Consider the following 23713-nt stretch of genomic DNA (forward strand, 5'->3'; position numbering starts at 1 on the left):
AAGTGTGGCAGAAAACGCTGCACAACGAGAAGAGGTGACCGGACCCTGAGGAAAATTGTGGAGAAGGGCCGATTCCAGACCTTGGGGGACCTGCGGAAGCAGTGGACTGAGTCTGGAGTAGAAACATCCAGAGCCACCGTGCACAGGCGTGTGCAGGAAATGGGCTACAGGTGCCGCATTCCCCAGGTCAAGCCACTTTTGAACCAGAAACAGCGGCAGAAGCGCCTGACCTGGGCTACAGAGAAGCAGCACTGGACTGTTGCTCAGTGGTCCAAAGTACTTTTTTCGGATGAAAGCAAATTCTGCATGTCATTCGGAAATCAAGGTGCCAGAGTCTGGAGGAAGACTGGGGAGAAGGAAATGCCAAAATGCCAGAAGTCCAGTGTCAAGTACCTACAGTCAGTGATGGTCTGGGGTGCCGTGTCAGCTGCTGGTGTTGGTCCACTGTGTTTTATCAAGGGCAGGGTCAATGCAGCTAGCTATCAGGAGATTTTGTAGCATTTCATGCTTCCATCTGCTGAAAAGCTTTATGGAGATGAAGATTTCATTTTTCAGCACGACCTGGCACCTGCTCACAGTGCCAAAACCACTGGTAAATGGTTTACTGACCATGGTATCACTGTGCTCAATTGGCCTGCCAACTCTCCTGACCTGAACCCCATAGAGAATCTGTGGGATATTGTGAAGAGAACGTTGAGAGACTCAAGACCCAACACTCTGGATGAGCTAAAGGCCGCTATCGAAGCATCCTGGGCCTCCATAAGACCTCAGCAGTGCCACAGGCTGATTGCCTCCATGCCACGCCGCATTGAAGCAGTCATTTCTGCCAAAGGATTCCCGACCAAGTATTAAGTGCATAACTGTACATGATTATTTGAAGGTTGACGTTTTTTGTATAAAAAACACTTTTCTTTTATTGGTCGGATGAAATATGCTAATTTTGTGAGATAGGAATTTTGGATTTTCATGAGCTGTATGCCAAAATCATCCGTATTAAGACAATAAAAGACCTGAAATATTTCAGTTAGTGTGCAATGAATCTAAAATATATGAATGTTAAATTTTCATCATGACATTATGGAAAATAATTTATCACAATATGCTAATATTTTGAGAAGGACCTGTATGTATCTAGCACAGGGGTTACAACTATCATAGTCCTTATGCTAAGCCACTGCTGAATCAGAGACTATGTCAGAAACGTTTGACCTTGGCTAAAGACTAAACTGTGGATCAGTGGGCTAAAGTCATCATTTCAAAAGAAAGAAAACGTTCTATTTCATTTATAAATCAATCTGGAGGGATAGTAGAGAGTGACCAAAGCCAAGTTGCTTGAGGTCCAGTATGTGGTTCAACAGTCAGTTATGATTTAGGAAATCATGCCATTTGCTGGGATGGGCCAATGTGGTTTCTCAAGTCAAAAGTTCACACACCTGTCTACCACAACATTTAAGAGCCCTTCATGCTTTCCTCTCCTGACAAACTTTATGGAGATGCTGATTTCATTTTTCAGTAGGGCTTGGAACCACCTCGCCCTGCCAAAAGTATCAACACCTGGTTTAGTGTATGTGGTGCATCTTTGCTTGACTGACCAGCAATCTCACATGAAACAAACCCAAAACAAGAAACTATGGAGTATTGTTAAAAGGAAGATGAGACACCAGACTCAACATTTCACACAAGCTGAAGGGCACTATTAAAGGAACATGGGGTTCCTGAACTCCTGAGGAGAGGTAAAGGCTAATCCCCTCCCTGATGTGTTGCATTGATGCAGTAATTTATGCTAAAGAAGCCCAAGTATTAGGTGCAAATACTACATACACTACATAGACATACCTTTAAGCAGGCTGACATGTTTATTAATTATTTGATTGGTCTTAAGTATTATTCTAATTTTCTGAGAAACTAAAGGTCTAGCTGTTAGTAATAATAATCAAAAGAAAAACAAATAAAGGGTATTTATAAAAATAACATGTAAAATAGGACCTTTAGTATTTCAATGAATTACACAAATACATTTTTCAGTGTTATGCTACATTATGTACCTGTATATTTTTGTTGATCCACTGTTTTATGTGGATTATGGATCCAAGAGCACACGTGTTGTTGGCTGTCTCCCACAGTGTGCAACAGTGAAGTGTGGCTCTTCCAGTTGCAGGCTGAGGGGGGAACAGATGCTCCTTTCCTACTCGGGATTGCCTTCTAATTGGCTATTACTTTTTATAGACTGTGGTGAATATTCGGCAACACACTTTTTCCTGATTAGCTGACATTTTTGTATCCTTTTTTTTTCATTTTGATGTGCGAATGACAGGATAAGTGGAAAATGTAATCTCACGTGTTTATATTACCCCACTGCATTTACAGCTGCACTTTTTCTTTATGACAGTGTTGCTTTATCAGTTTGAACCTCACTTCATTTACCATGAAGTACCCAGAGTGCGTTATTTGATGCCTCATGAGCTAACAGGATCAATTTGTTACCAAAACTGTTCAAATTAGTGTATGAAAGCCTTGTTCTAGGCAACAACTTCACAGCCGAAGGTTTGTGATATTTTCTATGTCGTGTGACTTATAAACAAAAAGCCTTACTCTGCATTGCAAATGTCCCTTGAACTTTTCATCATTTTGTCACATAACAAGCAAAACTTTAGTGTGTTTTATCTGCATTTTTGGTGATAAAACCATCCTAAGTAGTAACTAAAATGGGATTAGTGCTTTGTGCATTTGTATGCATTTGACTTATGATCATTTTTCTTTGTAAAACAGTTCAAGCTCAATCAAATTGAAAAGGAGAGTGTATGTGAACATCAATTTTCAAATCTTGACACACATATTCTGATTTGGATTTAGGTCCTCACTTTGACAAGGCCATTCTAACATATGCATATGCATTAATCTTTACCATCCCACTGCAGCTCTGGCTGTACATGTCTTCCTATAGCATGATGCTGGGCAAGGTGGGTTCTGGGTGATATGCAGTGTCTGGTTTCCCACACAGATAGTGCATTAATTTCATCTTACCGAGACACCTTTTTCCACATATTTGCTTTCCTACTTTGCTTGTAGCAAACTGCACAGATAGGTTTTTATAGCTTTCCCGTCTTAATTCCTTGCTTCTTGCCATTCTTCTACAAAGTGCAAATTTGTGAAGTGCACAACTATTGCTTCTTCCTGTTAAAGGGGAGTTCCACTATCCACCGTCGCGACGTGCATACTCAGTATGAGAGATTGCTGCAAAGTTGTTGGCTGTCAGATGTTCATTGTCACTACATGCCTGCTCAAGAGGAGTGATTGCTGCAAAATTAGCCACTCAATGCAATGAGCAAGATTTCCTTAGATAGAAAATGTTTTTACCCATTTAAATAACAAAAGGAAATTGACTGCATAGTATTATAACTGGAATTGAACTGGAATGTGTGTAATTCACTCGGAATCTGGTTATTTGAATGGATTGAACTGACCCTATATTTTATTATTTTAGGTGCCTTGAAATGACATTTGTTGTGAATCCTCACTATATATACACTAAACTGAACTGAATTAATAGCCCTGTCATCATCTGATCCCACCTGAGCTGTGCCTATGCAGCTCCTCCTGAGTTACCATGGATTTCTTGGCTGGTTCTCTGATTGATACTCTCCATTCCTAGGCTGTCAGTTTAGATGGATGGCAATGTCTTGGAAGGGTTCTAGATGTGCCATACTCATTCCATTTTCTAAAGATCGATTCACTTGTTTAAACCTTCAGATATTGTATCATAACCTAACCCAATTTGCTAATTAGGTGACTTCTGGTACGACAGTTTATTAAGTAATTAATATCACTGAGTAAAACAGCATAAATACAAATACATGACACATTCTTGTCTTTAACTTTTTTTGAATCAGTGTATTCCTTTTCTTTTTCTCTACACTGATCTTTGTGATTAGGTGACAAAATGTAAACAAATTTAAGTAGTGTAAAAACAATTTCAAAGCACTGTATTTAACCAGAATAACTATAGCAAGGTTATAACCAGGTTCGTCCTTTTTTTCCTTTACTTCGGTTTTATTATTATTTTTTTCAAATCGGTGCATCAATTCCCCTGCCGAAAACGAGCCATATTTGGGTGACTTTTCTTGTTTACCTCTCTTCCCGATCATGCTGTAGCGTGGGAAGCCTGGCAGGCTCCTCTGAGGTCCCAAAAGCAAGCCGTCTTTCGCCCACTGCACAATCCCCGAGGCCCTCAGGACCTCACACTTCAGCACAGCTGTGGCTCCCATCTGCACAGTGAGGTTCCTGGGCTCAGTCCTGAAGGCCTGCTGGGCATGCGTGCCTGGAGACATAAAAAGCAGGAGGAGGGAGTCAGCTATAGTGGAAGAGGAACAGGATGTAATGGGAGATAATGCAAAGAGTTAAAAACGTACAAGAGAATCAGTGTGCACAAGGAGTGTTATCAAAGAAGTAAATGAAGTAGAGAGAGCCTGACATAAACATGCACTGCAGGGATGCAGTCCTGTGATCTTTTGTAGGAGAAGGCAACCCCATTGTGTGTGCAGACATTATTCATCCTGGCGTATGTTTTATTGATGGTAAACTGCAGTGATACAGCTCTGAAAATGAGTCAATAAAGTAATTACAGCAAATTAAATCTCCCCTCGGTCATGCAGATAGAGTATGGGGAGGTGTAAAAAAGCAAGGGGTATCAGAGACCTTGTTCACCTGTGGTTTTTCTTCAATGTCGATGTCCACCTAGCTAATTCCTTCTGGGAAGAGTAATGATTATCACTTTAATCCCCCTTGTTTGTCATAGGTAGGATTGGCTATCCTTCAGCCAGGCTGTGCAGGGAATTTCATTGGTTCAGTGCTCTTGTATCAGAAAGGTAACCTTAATGCAGAATCACTATGGCCAGGATGAGGATTATATCATTATTATGCCCAGAATAAATTCAGTTCAAGGAGCTCAGTGCAAATACTTACTCCAATTATCACTTCATATCAAAGCATGAGTCTCATTTAAAAAATGCCCTGCAGAGAGGGGCTGCCTGATTCCACTGGGTTGCTTAAATCTTGACCTTCATTGAAGCAATGACCAAGTTGTTTGTGAAGTGCATGCTCTGTTGCATCTGACAACATGAGTGAGAGGCAGAGCTTTCAGATCAAGGCTGAACCAGTCACCTCACGTCAAAAATGAAGGGCAGAATTGGCCATTACAGAGGATGCATACAAACAGCCAAAAACAGAAGCATTTTTGCATACAGTTTACATAAATGAACACTCAACAGAGCATGGTTGTGCTTTTCTGAAAATGCACAAATATACCTTATCAAGTACAAATGATAACACTTCATTAATGTGTTCTTAAGTAAAATATATTGCTATATCCAAAAAGATTAACTGCAAAGTAGAGATTTTGCTCAAATTTCCAGGCACCTGTTTTAAGCCTATATGAATGTTATCAAGGAAACTTCTGTATAGTTAAGAAGCCACTATCGATTGTTGAGCCTCTGTTTATTAAGATGTAAGCCATGATTATTTTCTTTTTTTTGTACATTGGGTTTTCCAAACATCCCTGTCTATTATGCTCGAACTAGACTCTTCAAGCTCATTTGCTCTCCCTTACAAAGCAGCATTACTGAGAGACACTGCATAATTTACTTTACCCCACCTTTACCCCTCACGTTTATTCAGCTCAGTGACAAGCCCTTAACACAGCATTCCATCTTAGTACTTTGATTTGACACGGATCCGGACACACGTGCTGTCCAATCCGGACCCAACCTGATTTTAAACATTTATATATTACTGCATATTGTCATATTACTTCATTTGCACCGCATCTCGTGTTAATATGGAGTGTCTGGCCCCGGGCTGCATGTGATGCAAGTCAGGGAATGAGCTGCTTCAGTCAGGGCTGCTGCTGCTACCCTAACCGCAAAGCATTTTCTCATTTACTATGTACATATAAACATGTCATTCCTGCCGCCTACCGCGTCTGACTTTTAAACAGGTGCGACGGACAGCTATGTAGGTCAGCGACTTTCTGGTCCACACTCCAAGCCAGCTGGTGGCAGTAATGCACCACATTGTTGTATGCCGACTACTAGAAAACGACAAAAAAAAGCTTTGTGGGTCCTTCAGCGTGGGTTGCTAAGTTACCAGCTTAGGAGTGCACGCTCGCTGATAGTACAATGACTTGGTGGTGCGCAGATGAGTGAGTAAAAGAAGATGGCTTCATCAAACATAGATAAAATGGACTATGAACCGAAATATACGGTCTCTTACAGCACAACAGTGAGCATACGAGTGTTCACTGTAAGTACAGTGGATTTTGGGAAAACACAAAAAGCCTTTCACTGACTGGGAAATTATCACAGAGTGCATGGAAGCTGTGGCAGAAACACTTTAAGATGGAAAATTTGACAACAATTTAAAGAAAATGTTAAGCAAACTGCCACAAGCACAAGGAGAGCAGAATTATACCAAGTTGCAAAGACTGTGTTTAATTTTGTTATTTAAATTGGATTGCCCTTTTCTGTTCTGCATATTATGTCATGGGCATATGAATAATTGATCAGTAATAATAAAAAAATCTCTAGTGTTAATTAAATGTTAAATAAAGATGACATAAAATATTTTTGTTTCTTTAAAATGTTCAGACCCCAAAGTGTTTGGATGAGGGAGGGAGTGGACCTCCTGCTATTTTATTTGGGGACCCATTCTTTAGTGTATATTTACAGGGGTTGGACAATGAAACTGAAATACCTGTCATTTTAGTGTGAGAGGTTTCATGGCTAAATTCGACCAGCCTGGTAGCCAGTCTTTATTGATTGCACATTGCGCCAATAAGAGCAGAGTCTGAAGGTTCAATTATCAAGGTAAGAGCACAGTTTTGCTCAAAATATTGAAACGCACACAACATTATGGGTGACATACCAGAGTTCAAAAGAGGACAAATTGTTGGTGCACGTCTTGCTGGCGCATCTGTGACCAAGACAGCAAGTCTTTGTGATGTATCAAGACCCACGGTATCCAGAGTAATGTCAGCATACCACCAAGAAGGACGAACCACATCCAACAGGATTAACTGTGGATGCAAGAGGAAGCTGTCTGAAAGGGATGTTCGGGTGCTAACCCGGATTGTATCCAAAAAACATAAAACCACGGGGGCCCAAATCACGGCAGAATTAAATGTACACCTCAACTCTCCTGTTTCCACCAGAACTGTCCGTCGGGAGCTCCACAGGGTCAATATACACGGCCGGGCTGCTATAGCCAAACTTTTGGTCACTCATGCCAATGCCAAACGTCGGTTTCAATGGTGCAAGGAGCGCAAATCTTGGGCTGTGGACAATATGAAACATGTATTGTTCTCTGATGAGTCCGCCTTTACTATTTTCCCCACATCCAGGAGAGTTACGGTGTGGAGAAGCCCCAAAGAAGTGTACCACCCAGACTGTTGCATGCCCAGAGTGAAGCATGGGGGTGGATCAATGATGGTTTTGGCTGCCATATCATTGGCATTCCCTTGGCCCAATACTTGTGCTAGATTGGCGCATCACTGCCAAGGACTACCGAACCATTATTGAGGACCATGTGCATCCAATGGTTCAAACATTGTATCCTGAAGGCGGTACCGTGTATCAGGATGACAATGCACCAATACACACAGCAAGACTGGTGAAAGATTGGTTTGATGAACATGAAAGTGAAGTTGAACATCTCCCATGGCCTGCACAATCACCAGATCTAAATATTATTGAGCCACTTTGGGGTGTTTTGGAGGAGCGAGTCAAGAAACGTTTTCCTCCACCAGTATCACGTAGTGACCTGGCCACTATCCTGCAAGAAGAATGGCTTAAAATCCCTCTGACCACTGTGCAGGACTTGTATATGTCATTCCCAAGACGAATTGACGCTGTATTGGCCTCAAAAGGAGGCCCTACACCATACTAATAAATTATTGTGGTCTAAAACCAGGTGTTTCAGTTTCATTGTCCAAACCCTGTAGGTATCTAGACATGGTAAAGACACTTTGGTAAGGTTTGAAGCAAGCATCAGAATGGTAAGGAAATGGGATTTTAATAACTTTAAACGTGTTGTGGTTTTTAGGTGCCAGGCAAGTTGATCTGAGGGTCTTAGAAACTGTTGGTCTACTGGGATTTTTACACACAACCATCCCACAGGTTTACAGAGAATAATCTATATTGAACGCATCAAACTTTGAAGCAGATGGGCTACAGCAGTATAAGACCAAATCTGGTGACACTCCTGTCACCTAAGAATAATAACCCAAGACTACATTTCTTACAAGCTCATCAAAAATGGACAATAACAGATTGAAAAATGTTTCTTGCTCTGATATGTCTCCAATTCATCTGCAACATTCAGATGGCAGGGTTAGAGTTTACAGTAAACACCATGAAAGCATTGAATCATCCTGCCTTATATCAATGGTTGTGTAATGGCATTGCTGATATTTTCTTGGTACTCATTGAAACCATTAATACCAATTAAGGATGCCACTGCCTACCTGAGTGCTGTTGCCGACCACATCCACCCCTTTATAACCACAGCTCACAGATGGCTATTTTCAGCAGGATAATACACCATGTAACAAAGCTCAAATAATCTAATACTGGAATCTTGAATGTGGCACAATGGTCATAGTAATCCAATGCAAACCACAGTCTCCAGATTTTAATCTAATAGAGGCCCTTTGGGCTGTGGGAGAACAAGAGATTTGCATTAAGCATGTGCTACCAACAAATATGCAGCAAGTTTGTGATACCTTGTCAAGAATATATATATATATATATATATATATATATATATGGATATATGTTTTCACTTCCTTACAAATATTTTGATCAAACATGCAAATTCATAATTAAAGTCCCTTACACTTCAGTTATGCTTACTGTTAATGTGCAAACAATATAGGCCTACATTAGAAAGTCTTTCTTGCTTCTTGTTTTTCCTCTGTGTCCATGGCAATTGAAATGATCCCAAAGCAGTTTCTAACAAAGTTTTGTATATATATCAAGCGGAGCATTAATGCGTTAGCCATAATGCTCCACTTGTGAAAGTAAATCTGTTGGGCTTCTTCTTGCCACTCAGACAACAATTCTCAGTGCATCTCTGGCGAACAGGACACATAAAAAAAAGAACGTTTATTAAAAGTAAGAAAGTAAATTATCTTCCTCTAATGTTGAGATATTTGTTGTTATTAGCCATTAACTGTATATATGACAACACCATAATAAAACATCATGACAGCATCATATTAAACAAAGTCTTTTACTTTTATTGTTCCATCCTAAGATCATCAGTCGTCCTTACCTGGCCACCCTGTTATTCACTTTCTTTATAACATTGTAGTGTTTCACTGCAGCTCTACAATATCTGATCTTACATACTGTATGTTGGCTTAAAGTATGTGCAAAAAACTGTATCAACACCATATGCCGTTTCTTTAGTTGAAGTCAAAGAGCATATTGTCCTTCACATTTGTCTTTTTCAGCTAAGTTTGTGCATTAAGAAATATCTTTTTTCGTTTTAAAACTGTTTTGCTGCGGCCATGAGTTGATTGGTTGGTCTCTGCTCTTCTGCGATTCCCTGCAGTTATTTTCTGTTCCATTTTAAAGTTACTTAATCTGTGTGGTAATTAACTATGCTTCTTCACTTCCTGCATTCTAACTCGTTTCCTTCCTGTTTTTGCTCTTTGCTCAACTTGTATCTTCAATCATTATGCGGTGTAACTGTAGTCCAACCTTGCTGCTTATTAGCTGTCTGTTCCTTATTGTTTGTCCTGCTGTGCTTACCGATATCTTTAGTTTGAGCATTTTGTGAATTTTGTCTTGAACCATTTCCTGTGGTTTTGTTCCAAAACTTGTCTTTTTTTATTTTATGTATCTGATAAGTAAACCTTCCCTTTTTATTGCTCAAACCTTCAAGTGTTTCTTGCCTTTGCGTTCCCTCTCTCTTTAAAATGAACATTCAGATAAAACCTTGTACCTTGTTTACCCTTAAGGATGTAATACATAAACATCTGTATAAGAAAAATAAATATATGCCTTGATACCTTTGCTGGAAAAGGTGGCTGTTTCTGGCATGCAGTCATAAACATCCTCTTTCTTCCTTCTTTCAGGTTGCCTAAAGATGTTTACGTCTTTAGTGCATAAATAAGTACAGATTCATATAATTCCTGTCCTACAAATATGCACCTCAAAGCGCTTTACACAAAACTTATACCAGACAAATCAATTTAATGTTCTGTCAAGATTTGGTCAAAGTGATTTGAAGTCTCTTTTAGAAAGGCCTTTGCATATTTAAAATGTAATTGCCCAAAACGCATAGTCCCTAATTCTGACTCAGTTTTTATAAATAAACAAATGAGCAGTCCAACACTGTACATCATAACAATCTCAGGGACAACATCCGGAAAGTATTCGAGGGTGGTGTTTGTGTGCTATATACACTACCGGTCAAAAGTTAAAATGTTATTTTTTACTACTTTCTACATTGTAGATACAAAGTGAAGACATCAGAACTATGAAGCAAAATTATATGTAATTATATCGCAAACAAAAAACATCTTTTATATTTTAGATTCTTTAAAATATCCCCTGCTTTGATTACTGCTTTGTACATTCTTGGCATCCTCTGGATGAGCTTCATGATGCTGTCACCTGAAATGGTTATCCAACAGTATTGAAGGAGTTCCCAGAGGTAGGAATACAAATAAAGACAAACCATTGAATAAGAAGGTGTGTCCAGATTTTTGACTGGGAATGTGTGTCCCTCTAAAGGTAAATCTTGACACAAACCCAGATCTGTTCCTAACATGATATCATTGAGCAATATTCCTCTCCACTCCTGCATTATGCCCAAATTTGAATGTGGCATTATGTATGGTTCTAGGAGAAAGTTTGCCAGAACTTATATATATATTATTATATGTATTTATTTAAAAAACAACCAGAGAAAAGAGGTTTCTTTTCTCAAGATCAGAAATGTGTTTACATTATGCAAGTTAAAAGCTGACAGTAATTTTGGTGGAAAAAAGAGAATAACATTATGTGAGGCTAGCTTTATGCTTAGTGTTTCTATTATGAAGGTAAATTAAAAGGATGTAGTTACACATACGAGTTTGTTTTTTATTCTGATATCGTTACAAGATAGCACAGTATATTTGGGCATGGAATAACTTTATGTTCTGATCCATACATCTAACTTCTGTTTATGCTTTTCATTGCCAAATGAATCATTTAAGTAGATCTATGATTTATCTGTCTGTACGATTTGCAACATCACTTATTGATTTAAAAATCCCATTCTGACATGATTCCTTTAGTCAGATGTAAGTTTTGAGGAATGCCTAGTCACTTCAGACTCTGGTGTTCTCTCTCAAAATAATAGTTAAATAAATAAAAAATGTCTCTGTTACTTTGATAATGTCTGTGTCTGCTACTATTGGGGCTTAACTGTGACCTGATGCAAACATAAGCGGAAATTGCTCTCATTTGGTCAACTTTGTGAAATCCTCTTTGTGAATCCTGTGCAGAAAAATAAATAATACAAATGGTGGAAGTAAAACAGTTGCAAAAAATGGAGGAGATTGCAAGGCTTTGTGAATTCCCAACTGAATATGCACCAGAAATTCTGTAGGTCCCCATCACCTCCACCTTTTAGCAATAGAATTGTGGGTGTTAGAATAGAAGCAAGGAGCAGCTGCATAAAAGGTTAGTGCTATGGTAAAATTTAAGAAAAACAATAAGTGAATATTATTGTTTTAAAATTATATCAACATCAAAATAGTATTTGATTACCAGAAAATTAAGCAAATTAAGGGTATTTTATTTTCTTTGAATATAGCGTCTCAGAAGCATAGGCACAGCTGCAGGCTGTAGGCACAACGAGTAAAACAGGCCTATATAAACAACCAAAGAGCACAGAGATTTAAACATAACTGTGTCCTGAACTTACCAATTACACAAGAAAATATATTTATCCTCACTGTGAACAAAAGAACACAGCACGGGTAGTCCTGTTCCTCCAGCTACCTGTTGGCTAATGCTCTGTCATTTAACTTTTGTCTGGATGCTTGCTGTCTTCGGAATATTTGTTTTGTCTTTTTATCTTGTTTTCAGCTTGTGAGGTTTCTAAGATGACTGTGAGTGTATCTGATAACTGGATGAAGTTCAGCAGGACTGCCAAAGCAATAATACAAGGCTACTTGGTCAAAGCAGTTTGACGACCGTCTAGTTTATAGCATCAATACAACAAATCAATTGAAAAACAACTTCCTTCAAACCTTCATAATAAGAGCCTTAGTATACTGTACTTTAAATGGCATACTTTCTAAAGCTAATTAAAAGAGTTCCCAGGATCCTCTCAGTACAGCTAATACTGGGGCATTATCTTCACAGTCACAAACAATTGATAGCTTCCAACTCCAATTGCTGCTGTGTAGCTGTTTTTTTTTTTCTCAACAGTCAAGTATGTTTGTGAACAATGATATGATAAGTCAATAAGACAAAAACATTTGCAGTTAAAGCAAAATATTAAAAAAATACGACGGGGCTGCAGGGAAATAAATAAGCAAGCAATATGTTTTTTTCTAAATTCTGTTGCGGTACTTATTAGCTTTGCTGTCTTTGGATAGACACTGGGAATGTACTGGAGTGGTGTTTGTTTAGTTTCCTGCTAAAAACCTTAGCATTAAATCTCTTTCAGTAAACCATGATGAAATGAATGATAAACAGCTTTACCTTTGAGTGCGCAGCTCATAAGATTGCGTAGCTTAGTTCACTTTCAACTGACTGTATTAATTGTTTACAAGAGAAGCTGAAACTCAAGCATTTCCATTAAAAACAGCTCTCATTAATTGGTGTTATTACTTAAATCTGTTCTTTCATGCTGTTATAGAAAACTAATGTGCTGAGAGGGCTTTTTTCATTGTCATTTCAACCTGGAAAGACTCACATAAAGGAGAAACAACAAGAAGACGGTTAAAGAATTTATTAATGAAAGATTATTTATTTGGCGCTCGGACCCCTGAGGGAGACGTAAACGATGAGGGTGAAGTAGGTTTGAATAAACATCTTAGGATTATGATTAGGTACGTCTTCCCCCTCTGGGATCCGATCCTGGTGGTGGTGTAGGCCTTGGTATGGAAGGAGTTGGGAGCCCATGGTGGAGAAGGGGTGGAGGAGGGTCGAAGCACAGCAGAAGAACGGTGTTTTCCATGCAGAGGGTCTTTAAAAGTGATGCCCTGGGAGATGATTGGCTGAGGAGGAGTGCGGACGTGCCGTTGATTGGAGCAGCCAGTGAGGAGTGATTGGACGTGGCGGGGGTGGTGAGTCTTCCATGTTGAATTTTCGTTTAAACTCCATATCAGTAAACATACTGTACAAAACTCTTTTAAATTTTTGTAAAACTTGAGCCATTGGAGACTCAATGTTGTTGTTTGCATGTTCTCAGGCTGCTTGCAGTGGTACTAATTAGGTACTTTAATGTAATTGGTTCAAAGCGAGCATTTCAGTTTAGTTGATGCTTTCAGACTGTAGATATAAACATGGTTGTGCATTACTGTAATTTGTTTCTGTCTCCTTAGCAGACTTGATTTTTCTAGTGCATTATTTATTACTCTAACAATGTTGCCTCATAGCAGGTATGTAGGGAATCGATTGGTGGATGGATTTTACGTTTTTTGTCACATCTTTTCAACTTATTTTTATGTAGATGATAAGACTTCTTGGCATTGTAGTTCATTCAGAAGGATGACTTTTTGATGTGAGAGTTCAGGTAATAAGACCGGTCAGCTTTGAATCTGTCCTAAACTGCCTATAATTAGGAAATATCATACAATGTTAGTTCCACCTTATGATATATAGTAAGTCTACGATTAAAAATCCCTTTCACCACTACAAACTCAGTAAAACAGTGTTAAGACATTGTTTTGTAATGTTAATTAGTTAAAAGACATTACAATAATGAATAAGTGTGAATAAGCTAAAAAAAAAAGCCACCGTTTCACTGTTGGTGGATACATGAAACAGCAACATGCCTTTTACAACAACAATAGTACAGGGCAACACCTATGTGTAAATTTACAATAAATTCAAGCTACTAACTTGTTTAGGTTTTGTTGATTGTTGAGCATAGAATAAATTTAGCATACACATATGGTTTTTGTTTTTAATTGACCTAGTGTTGCACTTCACAAATCATCAATTATCAATACGTATTTGACCCAAATATATGGGGCTCTAATACATAACACTCAGTAGCAGTTACATTAAAGTGAAAATAATTTTCAAGGTTCTTTGGACTTGAGTGTATTGCTTTAAACAAAGATGGGACCTGAAAAGGCCACAGGTTCTGAGATGAAAGCTCCACAGTGACATTTGACTCTCTTACCCCAAAAGAAACACAGAAATGGTAGAGTTGAAGCAGACAGGATCCAAGCTGACGCAAACTCCATTTCACCATTGACACCTGACCTTAAAGAATCCTAGAAGAACCATAGAAAAAAAACTGATTACAAACTGCACACATGTAAACTCAGGCTTTAAAAGCACATATCAGTGTTTCCCCTGTCATTATTTTGGAGGGGCACCCTTTAACGAACCCCTTGACCTTTTACTTCATGTGCGGAGGAGGCTTTGCATTTGATTTTCTATGCAGATAATAATGGCCTTTAATGATGTATAATGATGTATGGATGATGGTGGATAGCTTGGAAAAAGGGCTGAAGGCCAAAAACTGTAGAGGTGGCCTGGTATGCCAAGTGAGAATGCAGGGCATGTGGTGTGCTTAGAGATGGGGCCTGGCCAACAGAACCATTAGCGTACAATGGCTTAAAGTTCACCCCTAGGAAACAGCTACATCACGACAGCTGAGCCTACATTATTTCTGATGAAGAAGTCACACTGGCTTCTTAGGTAACTTGCCCTTAAACAAAAGATGTGACAGGTGCTGCTCCTCTCCCAAGGGCTATTTAAAGTCCTAACATATGTAGAGTTCATCATCCACTAGAGAAGTGAACAATTTCATTTCGTTATGTGCTGCTAGACAACACAGCCCGTACATTGCATAATAAATTTAAATAACTTGGAGTTGTCATGATTTGAAGGTGTTTGAGTTTTGTTTTTGTGTTTCTCCTTTGATCATGATTATGTTTTACAGGTACTGCTTTAGGTTTAGTTTCTTAATGATTCTTGTATTCTGTTCATGATGCATTTTAGTTTATGTTCTGTTACATGAGTAAGGTTTTCTGTTGGTCAGATTGTTTCCTTGCATCTCTGTTCAGCTCATTCTTGTTCTTCTTACCACTCTCTGCCACAGTCAGTTTGTGATCACAGTCCACCGGGTTATGCCTATCAGTGTTTTTGTTTTCACCTGTGCCATGCCCCATACTTTGCACGTATTCTGATGGCTATTATAAATGGCGACCATTGTGATCTTGGGTATGTGATGGTTACACATTATATTAAATGAGTCCTGACTACAGTGAGGAGGTGGCAGAACTAAGAACAAAGAACAAAAAACAAGGCATCATTTATGAAGTGTTTAATGCTTTATTAAATGGCTGCTGTGGGTGTACATATTTGAATGACAGGTGATGATTTATAAAATAATGTTCAGCTTCAAATACGTTACATTTTAAGTGTCAATGCGATAGTAATCAAATGTTCAGAGAAAGGCATACTATTGCCCCTTGCAGTCACAGATTGTGATGGGTCACAGATGTCATGTCATTAGCTTGCAAGCTATAGTTGCAAGTCTGTAAGTCAAAGAACTGTATATTATTTAAAATAGTACGATTTTTCGGAATAAATACTAGATACACACGTTATTGACTTTTCCTGTGATGCTTCATGTGAGCTGGTAGCTCTACCCTGTCCATTGTGTCAGCCATCTTTGAATTTGGAGCATGTTGTGTTTGGTGGAAACATCATTTCAACACTTTTCTATTCCTACCCACAAATTTTAATTTATGTCCAAAGCAGTGAAAATGTTGTAGTTGTAGAAATTAGAGTTGTATTCACAAGACTTTGCACTCACAGCTTTTAGATTCATACTTACATAAAAACAATCCTAACCTGCACAATTTCTCAGGCCCACTTGTATTACAGCAGAATTCTGTTTCCAACATTGTTATTGACAGGGAAATGTGAATACAAATGGTTAGAATCATGCATACATCTCAGACAGTTGTCTTACTCCATACTTTTTGAATTTACAAGATACTTTCCTTGGAAAGTTATTGGAAAGTACCAGGTAAGTTCCAGGACAGTAGTCAGTTCCTGGACGGTAGCTTATAGGTTCCTTTCTTGTTTTGAACCTTTTAAATTCCAATAAATCAATAAATTTGATTTCCCTTGATGATTTTTGTGTGATTTTGTTGTCAGCACATTCAACTTTGTACAGAACAAAGTATTCGATGAGAATATTTCATTCATTCAGATCTATGATGTGTTATTTGAGTGTTCCCTTTATTTTTTTAGCAGTATATATATATATATATATAAATAACTAATTAAATTGTATCAACATTTTACTTTACTGTAGGCTGTCTGTATAAGGCAAAAATTAGAATCACTGGATAATGTAGAATATATGTATATATATATATATATACAGTGCCTTGCGAAAGTATTTGGCCCCCTTGAACTTTTCAACCTCTTGCCACATTTCAAGCTTCAAGCATGAAGATATAAAGTTCTAATTTTTTGTGAAGAACCCACAACAAATGGGACACAATCGTGAAGTGGAATGAAATTTATTGTATATGTCAAACGTTTTTAACAAATAAAAAACTGAAAAGTGGGGCGTGCAATATTATTCGGCCCCCTTGCGTTAATACTTTGTAGCGCCACCCTTTGCTGCAATTACAGCTGCCAGTCTCTTGGGGTATGTCTCTATCAGTTTTGCACATCAAGAGACTGAAATTCTTTCCCATTCTTCCTTGCAAAACAGCTGGAGCTCAGTGAGGTTAGTGAACAGCAATCTTCAGCTCTTTCCACGGATTCTCGATTGGATTCAGGTCTGGACTTTGACTTGGCCATTCCAACACCTGGATACGTTTATTTGTGAACCATTCCATTGTAGATTTGGCTTCATGTTTTGGATCATTGTCTTGTTGGAAGATAAATCTCCGTCCCAGTCTCAGGTCTCTTGCAGACTCCAACAGGTTTTCTTCCAGAATGGTCCTGTATTTGGCCCCATCCATCTTCCCATCAGTTTTGACCATCTTCTCTGTCCCTGCTGACAAAAAGCAGGCCCAAACCATGATGCTGCCACCACCATGTTTGACAGTGGGGATGGTGTGTTCAGGGTGATGAGCTGTGTTGCTTTCATGCCAAACATATCATTTTGCATTGTGGTAAACAGTTTGATTTTGGTTTCATCTGACCAGAGCACCTTCTTCCATGTTTGGTGTGTCTCCCAGGTGGCTTGTGGCAAACTTTAAACAAGACTTTTTATGGATATCTTTGAGAAATGGCTTTCTTCTTGCCTCTCTTACATAAAGGCCAGATTTGTGCAGTGTACGACTGATTGTTGTCCTATGGACAGACTCTCCCACCTCAGCTGTAGATCTCTGCAGTTCATCCAGAGTGATCATGGGCCTCTTGGCTGCATCTCTGATCAGTCTTCTCGTTGTTCGAGATGAAAGTTTAGAGGGACGGCTGGGTCTTGGTAGATTTGCAGTGGTCTTATACTCCTTCCATTTCAATATGATTGCTTGCACAGTGCTCCTTGGGATGATCAAAGCTTGGGAAATCTTTTTGTATCCAAATCCGGCTTTAAACTTCTCCACAACAGTATCTCAGACCTGCCTGGTGTGTTCCTTGGTCTTCATGATGCTCTCTGCGCTTTGAACAGAACCCTGAGACTATCACAGAGCAGGTGCATTTATATGGAGACTTGATTACACACAGGTGGATTCTATTTATCATCATCAGTCATTTGGGACAACATTGGATCATTCAGAGATCCTCGCTGAACTTCTGGAGTGAGTTTGCTGCACTGAAAGTAAAGGGGCCGAATAATATTGCACGCCCCACTTTTCAGTTTTTTATCTGTTAAAAACGTTTGACACATCCAATAAATTTCATTCCACTTCACGATTGTGTCCCATTTGTTGTTGATTCTTCACAAAAAATTAGAATTTTATATCGTTATGTTTGAAGCCTGAAATGTGTCAAGAGGTTGAAAAGTTCAAGGGGGCCGAGTACTTTCGCAAGGCACTGTATGTTTGACATGAAGGAGAGCTATCTGGATTTTAAGATCGGGCGGGTAATCACTTCAATTTATCTGCTGCAACAGTGGAAAAAATAATAGTGATTAACTTAATTGAAAACTAAATATTTTCTCATTTGAATACACAAAATAAATTGGAGGCAAGTGCTCTTTGATGCATCTCCCCCCGTCGATTAGTTGCACTCCAACAGACTTTGATGAGACTTAACACGCACTCAATTATTACTTGCTCTCAAAACATTTTGTGCATTTCACAGCCCCCAGTATACTCTTAGAACGCACAAAGCCAATTATATCCATCTGAAATGAACAGAAAATCCTCTCTGAGGTTAAAAAAGCCCTTTGTTTCTGCCACATGTGGGTAAACACAAAAGGCATCATTTTATCATTCAATTTGCTGTATATTTTTTTCTCATATTGACTCCAGTGTACTACTTTTCTTTTCTTGCTAATAAGCAAGTGATTTCACCAGTTATCTGCCATACAATTAGAAATCCAAAATATCATTCCTACCACTGGGATTCCGAGCTTAAACATCAAATCTTTACTGTGAGGATGGGAAATGTTAGTCCAACACAATAAAAGGTTGCTGCTAGGCTCTCGAGTCACCATTTTCATTGGGACTCTTAATGAAAGCAAATACGGCCTGCCTGACCTCCCCACATTCCCATTATCTAGTTAAACAACCTCCTTAATTACTTTAAGAATACAGTAAAGTCCTAAGAATGTTCATTAAATGGTGCATGTTTGTTTATTTTGAATGAGAAGTCTCTGTGTAACATTTATGGAATAACTGTAAGTTGTCATTCACAATGAGGGATTAGATAAACAGTTGATGAAAGGACTATTTCATTTTTCTTTAAATAAAAAAAGAAACATACAGTATTTCACCAATGGAGTTCTTAATGGTTGAGTTTTGTACTTGACCTTGTTCTTCACCAGCTTCTTACAAATGCAAATTGCAGTTTGATTTGAAATTAGATTTGCTTTAGCAAGGAAAAAAAGAAACCTTTACCAGCTCTCCCCACAAGGACATACGAGCAGAAGGACCATTCAGTGTGACCCCGACAGGTAGATTTCTTTAATGGCATCTTTCATAACATTATCAACTGTCTCAGGACCAATTTAACACAAAACCCCATTAAATCAGTCCATGTGCAAAAATGGAAGTTTTTGACTTTGTAGACGTGGTCTGACATCTTAATGCCATCCTAAACTCTTTCCAGTCTTTACATTTGCCTACAGCCATCTACCACAACCATTTGGGAACTGGTTGACATGAATTCAAAAATTTTACATGGGACAGAGATTATTTCAAACAAAGTGTGACATGTATGAAACTATTATCGTACTATTATAACACAAAAGAGAGCATCTTGTCGTTGTTTTTTTTTGGCATTAGGACCACCTTAGATTTGGGCCACCTTTGAAAATGCAACACACAACAACTAGCCACTTTATTAGGTACACCTTCCTAGTTATGAAGACCTTGTTGTGCAGAACAGCCTTCCTCATGGAAAAGATTCTAGGTGTCAGAAACATTGCTCAGAATGGTTTTAGTCCACTTTCACATGATAGCATCATGCTGTTGCTGTAGATTTGTTTGCTGCACAATCATGGTGTGAATCTCCTGTTCAACAACATCTCTAAGGTAAACTATTCGATTGAGACCTGGTAACTGTGGAGGCCATTGGAGTACAGTGAATTCATTTTACATAGTCGTCAACAATAGTCCGGCAGGCTGTGATGCTTTAAACAATGTTCAGTTAATATTAAGGGGCGTAAAGTGTGCCAAGAAAATTTCCCCCCATACCACCCACTACTTAAACTAGGGTGACCAGATATCAAAAAAACCGAATGCAGGACAACAAGGATGCTTATGAGGGACGTTGTGGGACACATTACCAACACTATGATGATGTCATAAACAACAAAGATCTCACATTACATTCATCAATCTCTGCTTTGCCTGTTAGTGCAAAACAATGAATTTGAACAAGTTTGAAAAAAACTTTACAAGCTTTTAAAGTTTAACACTGGTTACCTTGGCTGCTGTTACCTTGTCTGTCTGGCAGTCATCTCTGGGTTTAAGTAAAAATGAGTCCATAGATCAGCAGGGGTTGTTGTCAGCTGTGCATTTCCTGTGCGACTCACTTTTACATTGTCGCTTCACATTGTGCTCCCCCACGTGTGAAAGTAACTTTGGCAAACTGTTTCAGTCTTTTTTGTAGCTGCATTATCTTTTCTGTGACATACTTTCCATTGTATTATGTATAGCCTACTGATATAAGCTATACAAGAAAATCCTTTTCCTGTTCTGTTTTATTTTACTAGCATCATGGCGCACAGGTTGGTCATGACGTGGGACGCTGCTGCTTATTTTGATGATGTGATGATGACTGCAGCTCTGATTTATTTTCAGTTCAGAAAAGCTCCAGGCGAATAGTTTTTTGACTTATATGTTGCGTTCTGAGGTTTAGTTTGAACAAAGCGCAGACAAGAGCTAGGCAGCAGCATGTTTAAAGGAGTCTTATTCTTTATTTTAAGAGTAATCCAAAATTTCCCAAACGTAGCAAGAATGTAGCAAAAGCACTGCAGGTACAAAACAATAAATCAATATCCAAAGACTTACAAAAGTTGACTCTGCAGGATTATAGTTAAACTCAGAACATAGTCGAGATCAGTGAACGGGATTGTGAACGGAGATATGAACGGGGATTCGAACGGAAGGAACCAGCGAGGAACAAATGAAAACAGAGAGCTTATGAACAGAGGGAAGTGGAGTATGGACCAATGAGAATGAGAGGTAGGAAATCAGGGGAGATGGAATACAGGTGTGGACAAGGTTGTAGAGAACTGAGGGAATGTGAATAGTTGCTAAGGTGACAAGGCTATAAAACAAAACGAAACACGAGAGCAAAACCATAACATAAATCCGGAGGGGAAACATGAGAACAAAACAATACTCTAAATAAGAACTGAAAACAGCAAGAATCAAGGAACCAGGACAAAGCTAAATAACCAGAGAAATATAAGAACCAAGAATAATGATTATCTAAAGTAAACAGGGAAACTAGAGGGAACAAAAGAACACCATAACCGGAGATCTAACTAAAGAAACCCTAAGTACAAAGTAAACAAAACTAAACTAACACTGACTGAACCAAACGGGGAAATGAGGCAGAAGATGTGAGGACTTAACAAATACAAAACAAGATGTAAACAACAACTAAAGCTGGCCCAACCAGAAGAAGAACTAGAATATAAGGAACTATAATAAGCAATAGAAAAGAAACCACTAAAGGCACTAGGAACTAGGGGAGAGAAAACAACAAACACTAGGAGGCAGGAAATAAACAAACAACCATGACTACAAAACCAAACTAAAGTCAAAACATAAAACCTCAACAAAGTCCAAAATGTCGCACCACGACATTATAAGAAATTGACCCAGGCAAATGTGGGACATTGTTTCTGTTTGAGGGACACCGGGACAGGAGTGAAAAATGCGGCACAATCCCACAACAAATGGGTCATCTGGTCACCCTAGCTTAAACTGTTGATACAAAACAAGATTGATCCATGTTTTCATGTTGCTTATGCCAAATTCTGATCCTTCTGTCGCAATGTTATGTTTGAATTTGAGTTTATCAGACCAGGCATCGTTCTTCCGACCTGTTATTATCCAACTTTGGAGAGCCTGTGCCAATTGTAGTCTCAATTTGCAGTTTTTACATAACAGGATTGGCACCTGCATGGTATTTGGCAGCTGTAGCCCGATCGCGTTAAGGTTCACCGTATTGTGCATTAACAGATAGCATAATGCATACCTTGGTGCCGAAGACCATACATCCGGAGGACCTAAGCAGCTGCAGGCTGTTAGCACTGACCTCACATTTGATGAAGACAACCGAGAGGTAGGTCCTCAACCATCTTCTCACCCCTGGTGAGGTCTTCATTGGATCCACTGCCTGGCTGCAGGTGTGGATGATGTAATCCACTTCCTGCACCGAGCTCTGACTCACCTGGAGAAGGCTGGAAGCACTGTGAGGATAATGTTCTTTAAATATCTCCAGTGCTTTTAAACACATCCAGTCATGACTGCTGAGGGACAAGCTGGAGCTGCCGGGAGTGGACCACCACCTGTCTCGGTGGATACTGGACTACCTCACTGGGTGCCCACAGTATGTGAGGACACAAAGCTGTGTTTCTGACAGGCTAGTGTGCAGTACTAGGGCCAGCAGGGAACCGTGCTGGCACCGTTCCTCTTTACTCTCTATACTGCAGACATTTCCATCAAAACCTGAGGCTGCCATCTGCAGAAGTTCTCTGATGACTCAACAGTAGTCGGCATCATCCCAGGTGAGGTCGACTCATGGTACAGACAGTGGACACAAGACTTTATGGACTGGTGCCAACTGTACCATCTACTAATCAACGTGGAGAAAACCAACAAATTGGTAGTGTGAGACCCACCACACTGACAGGCAAATTCGTGGGAACCGGGATGGTGGACTCTTATAAGTACCCGGGTGTTTACCTGAATAATAAACTGGACTGGAGACACAACACAGAAAAACTGTGGCAAAAATAACACAACTGTTGGACACCATGCAAGAAGTTGTTCAGAACTGGAGAGTTCCTTCATCAAAAGGCTGCTGCATCCTAGGTGCACAAAGGAGTGTCATCACAAATCCTTTCTCCCAGCAGCTGTTAAACATTAAAACCATCACTGCTCCCACCATACTCAGCAAGTATTTACATCCCTGCTGTTATATGGACATTTTTTTCATTTATTGTAAATAGTCTTGTTTTTCTATGCCTAAACATACACACACATTGTACATTTGTTTATGTTGTACATTATTTTACTCAGTTGCACATTTCTCTGAATCGGAGTGTGCTTTTTTGAAAAACGGGGTGTTTCAAGGGTCAATCGAAACATGGAGTTCTTTAGCCCAGCCCCCTCCTCTTTCCTCGCACTTTAGTGTCCGTATTAATGCATTTTGCCCACTATGTTTATCCCTCATGGGCAGCACAGCACTAAAAGACCTTTGTCCACTCCCACCTGCTGAGTGGGCCCTACCGCAGTCTCACTAAGTACAAATTATGAGAGCAGCTCCAAATCAGCTTCCAAATATTGTTTTTTCTTCAGCCATTTAGGAACCAATGAGGTCCCGAGCTTACTGTGCCTATACTCACTGAATCTGGGGTTACTGTCCTTAACCAGCATTTTATTTTGCATGGGCTTCGCCCTTTAAAGCTATCGCTAGTAGATTAAAGGCAAAGTAGTATATACCTCACTAGGCCAGTCTGGACCACAAAGACTTACAGTACTGAGAGGTCCCTGACCTCTTGGTGGGTGAGTTTGTCCCATGAAGGTGTGGGGTCAGGGGTCCTGTTGTGGTAGCGGGGCTCGATGGGGTGTGCCCTGTTGAACCAGTAGGTGGGGGCCCTTGCC

At 39.3% G+C, this 23713-nt stretch overlaps 1 protein-coding gene across 4 annotated transcripts in view; it reads right to left on the minus strand.

Annotated features, from left to right (window-relative positions):
• nphs1 (NPHS1 adhesion molecule, nephrin) overlaps window positions 1-23713 on the minus strand; it is a 94393-nt gene that overhangs the window by 66103 nt on the left and 4577 nt on the right. For 3 of the 4 annotated variants that reach the window (XM_047358028.1, XM_047358019.1, XM_047358003.1), the window contains exons 2-3: window positions 14407-14500; window positions 4130-4318 (exon numbers count right to left, since the gene is read on the minus strand). In XM_047358028.1, the coding sequence (XP_047213984.1) occupies window positions 4130-4318; window positions 14407-14470 (253 nt within the window). In that variant the 5' untranslated portion in view covers window positions 14471-14500. The remainder of the gene's footprint in view (window positions 1-4129; window positions 4319-14406; window positions 14501-23713) is intronic. The other variant, XM_047358011.1, reaches the window with a different exon arrangement.

This window comes from Girardinichthys multiradiatus, chromosome 3, assembly GCF_021462225.1.
Source record: "Girardinichthys multiradiatus isolate DD_20200921_A chromosome 3, DD_fGirMul_XY1, whole genome shotgun sequence".
Taxonomy (NCBI): Eukaryota; Metazoa; Chordata; class Actinopteri; order Cyprinodontiformes; family Goodeidae; genus Girardinichthys; species Girardinichthys multiradiatus.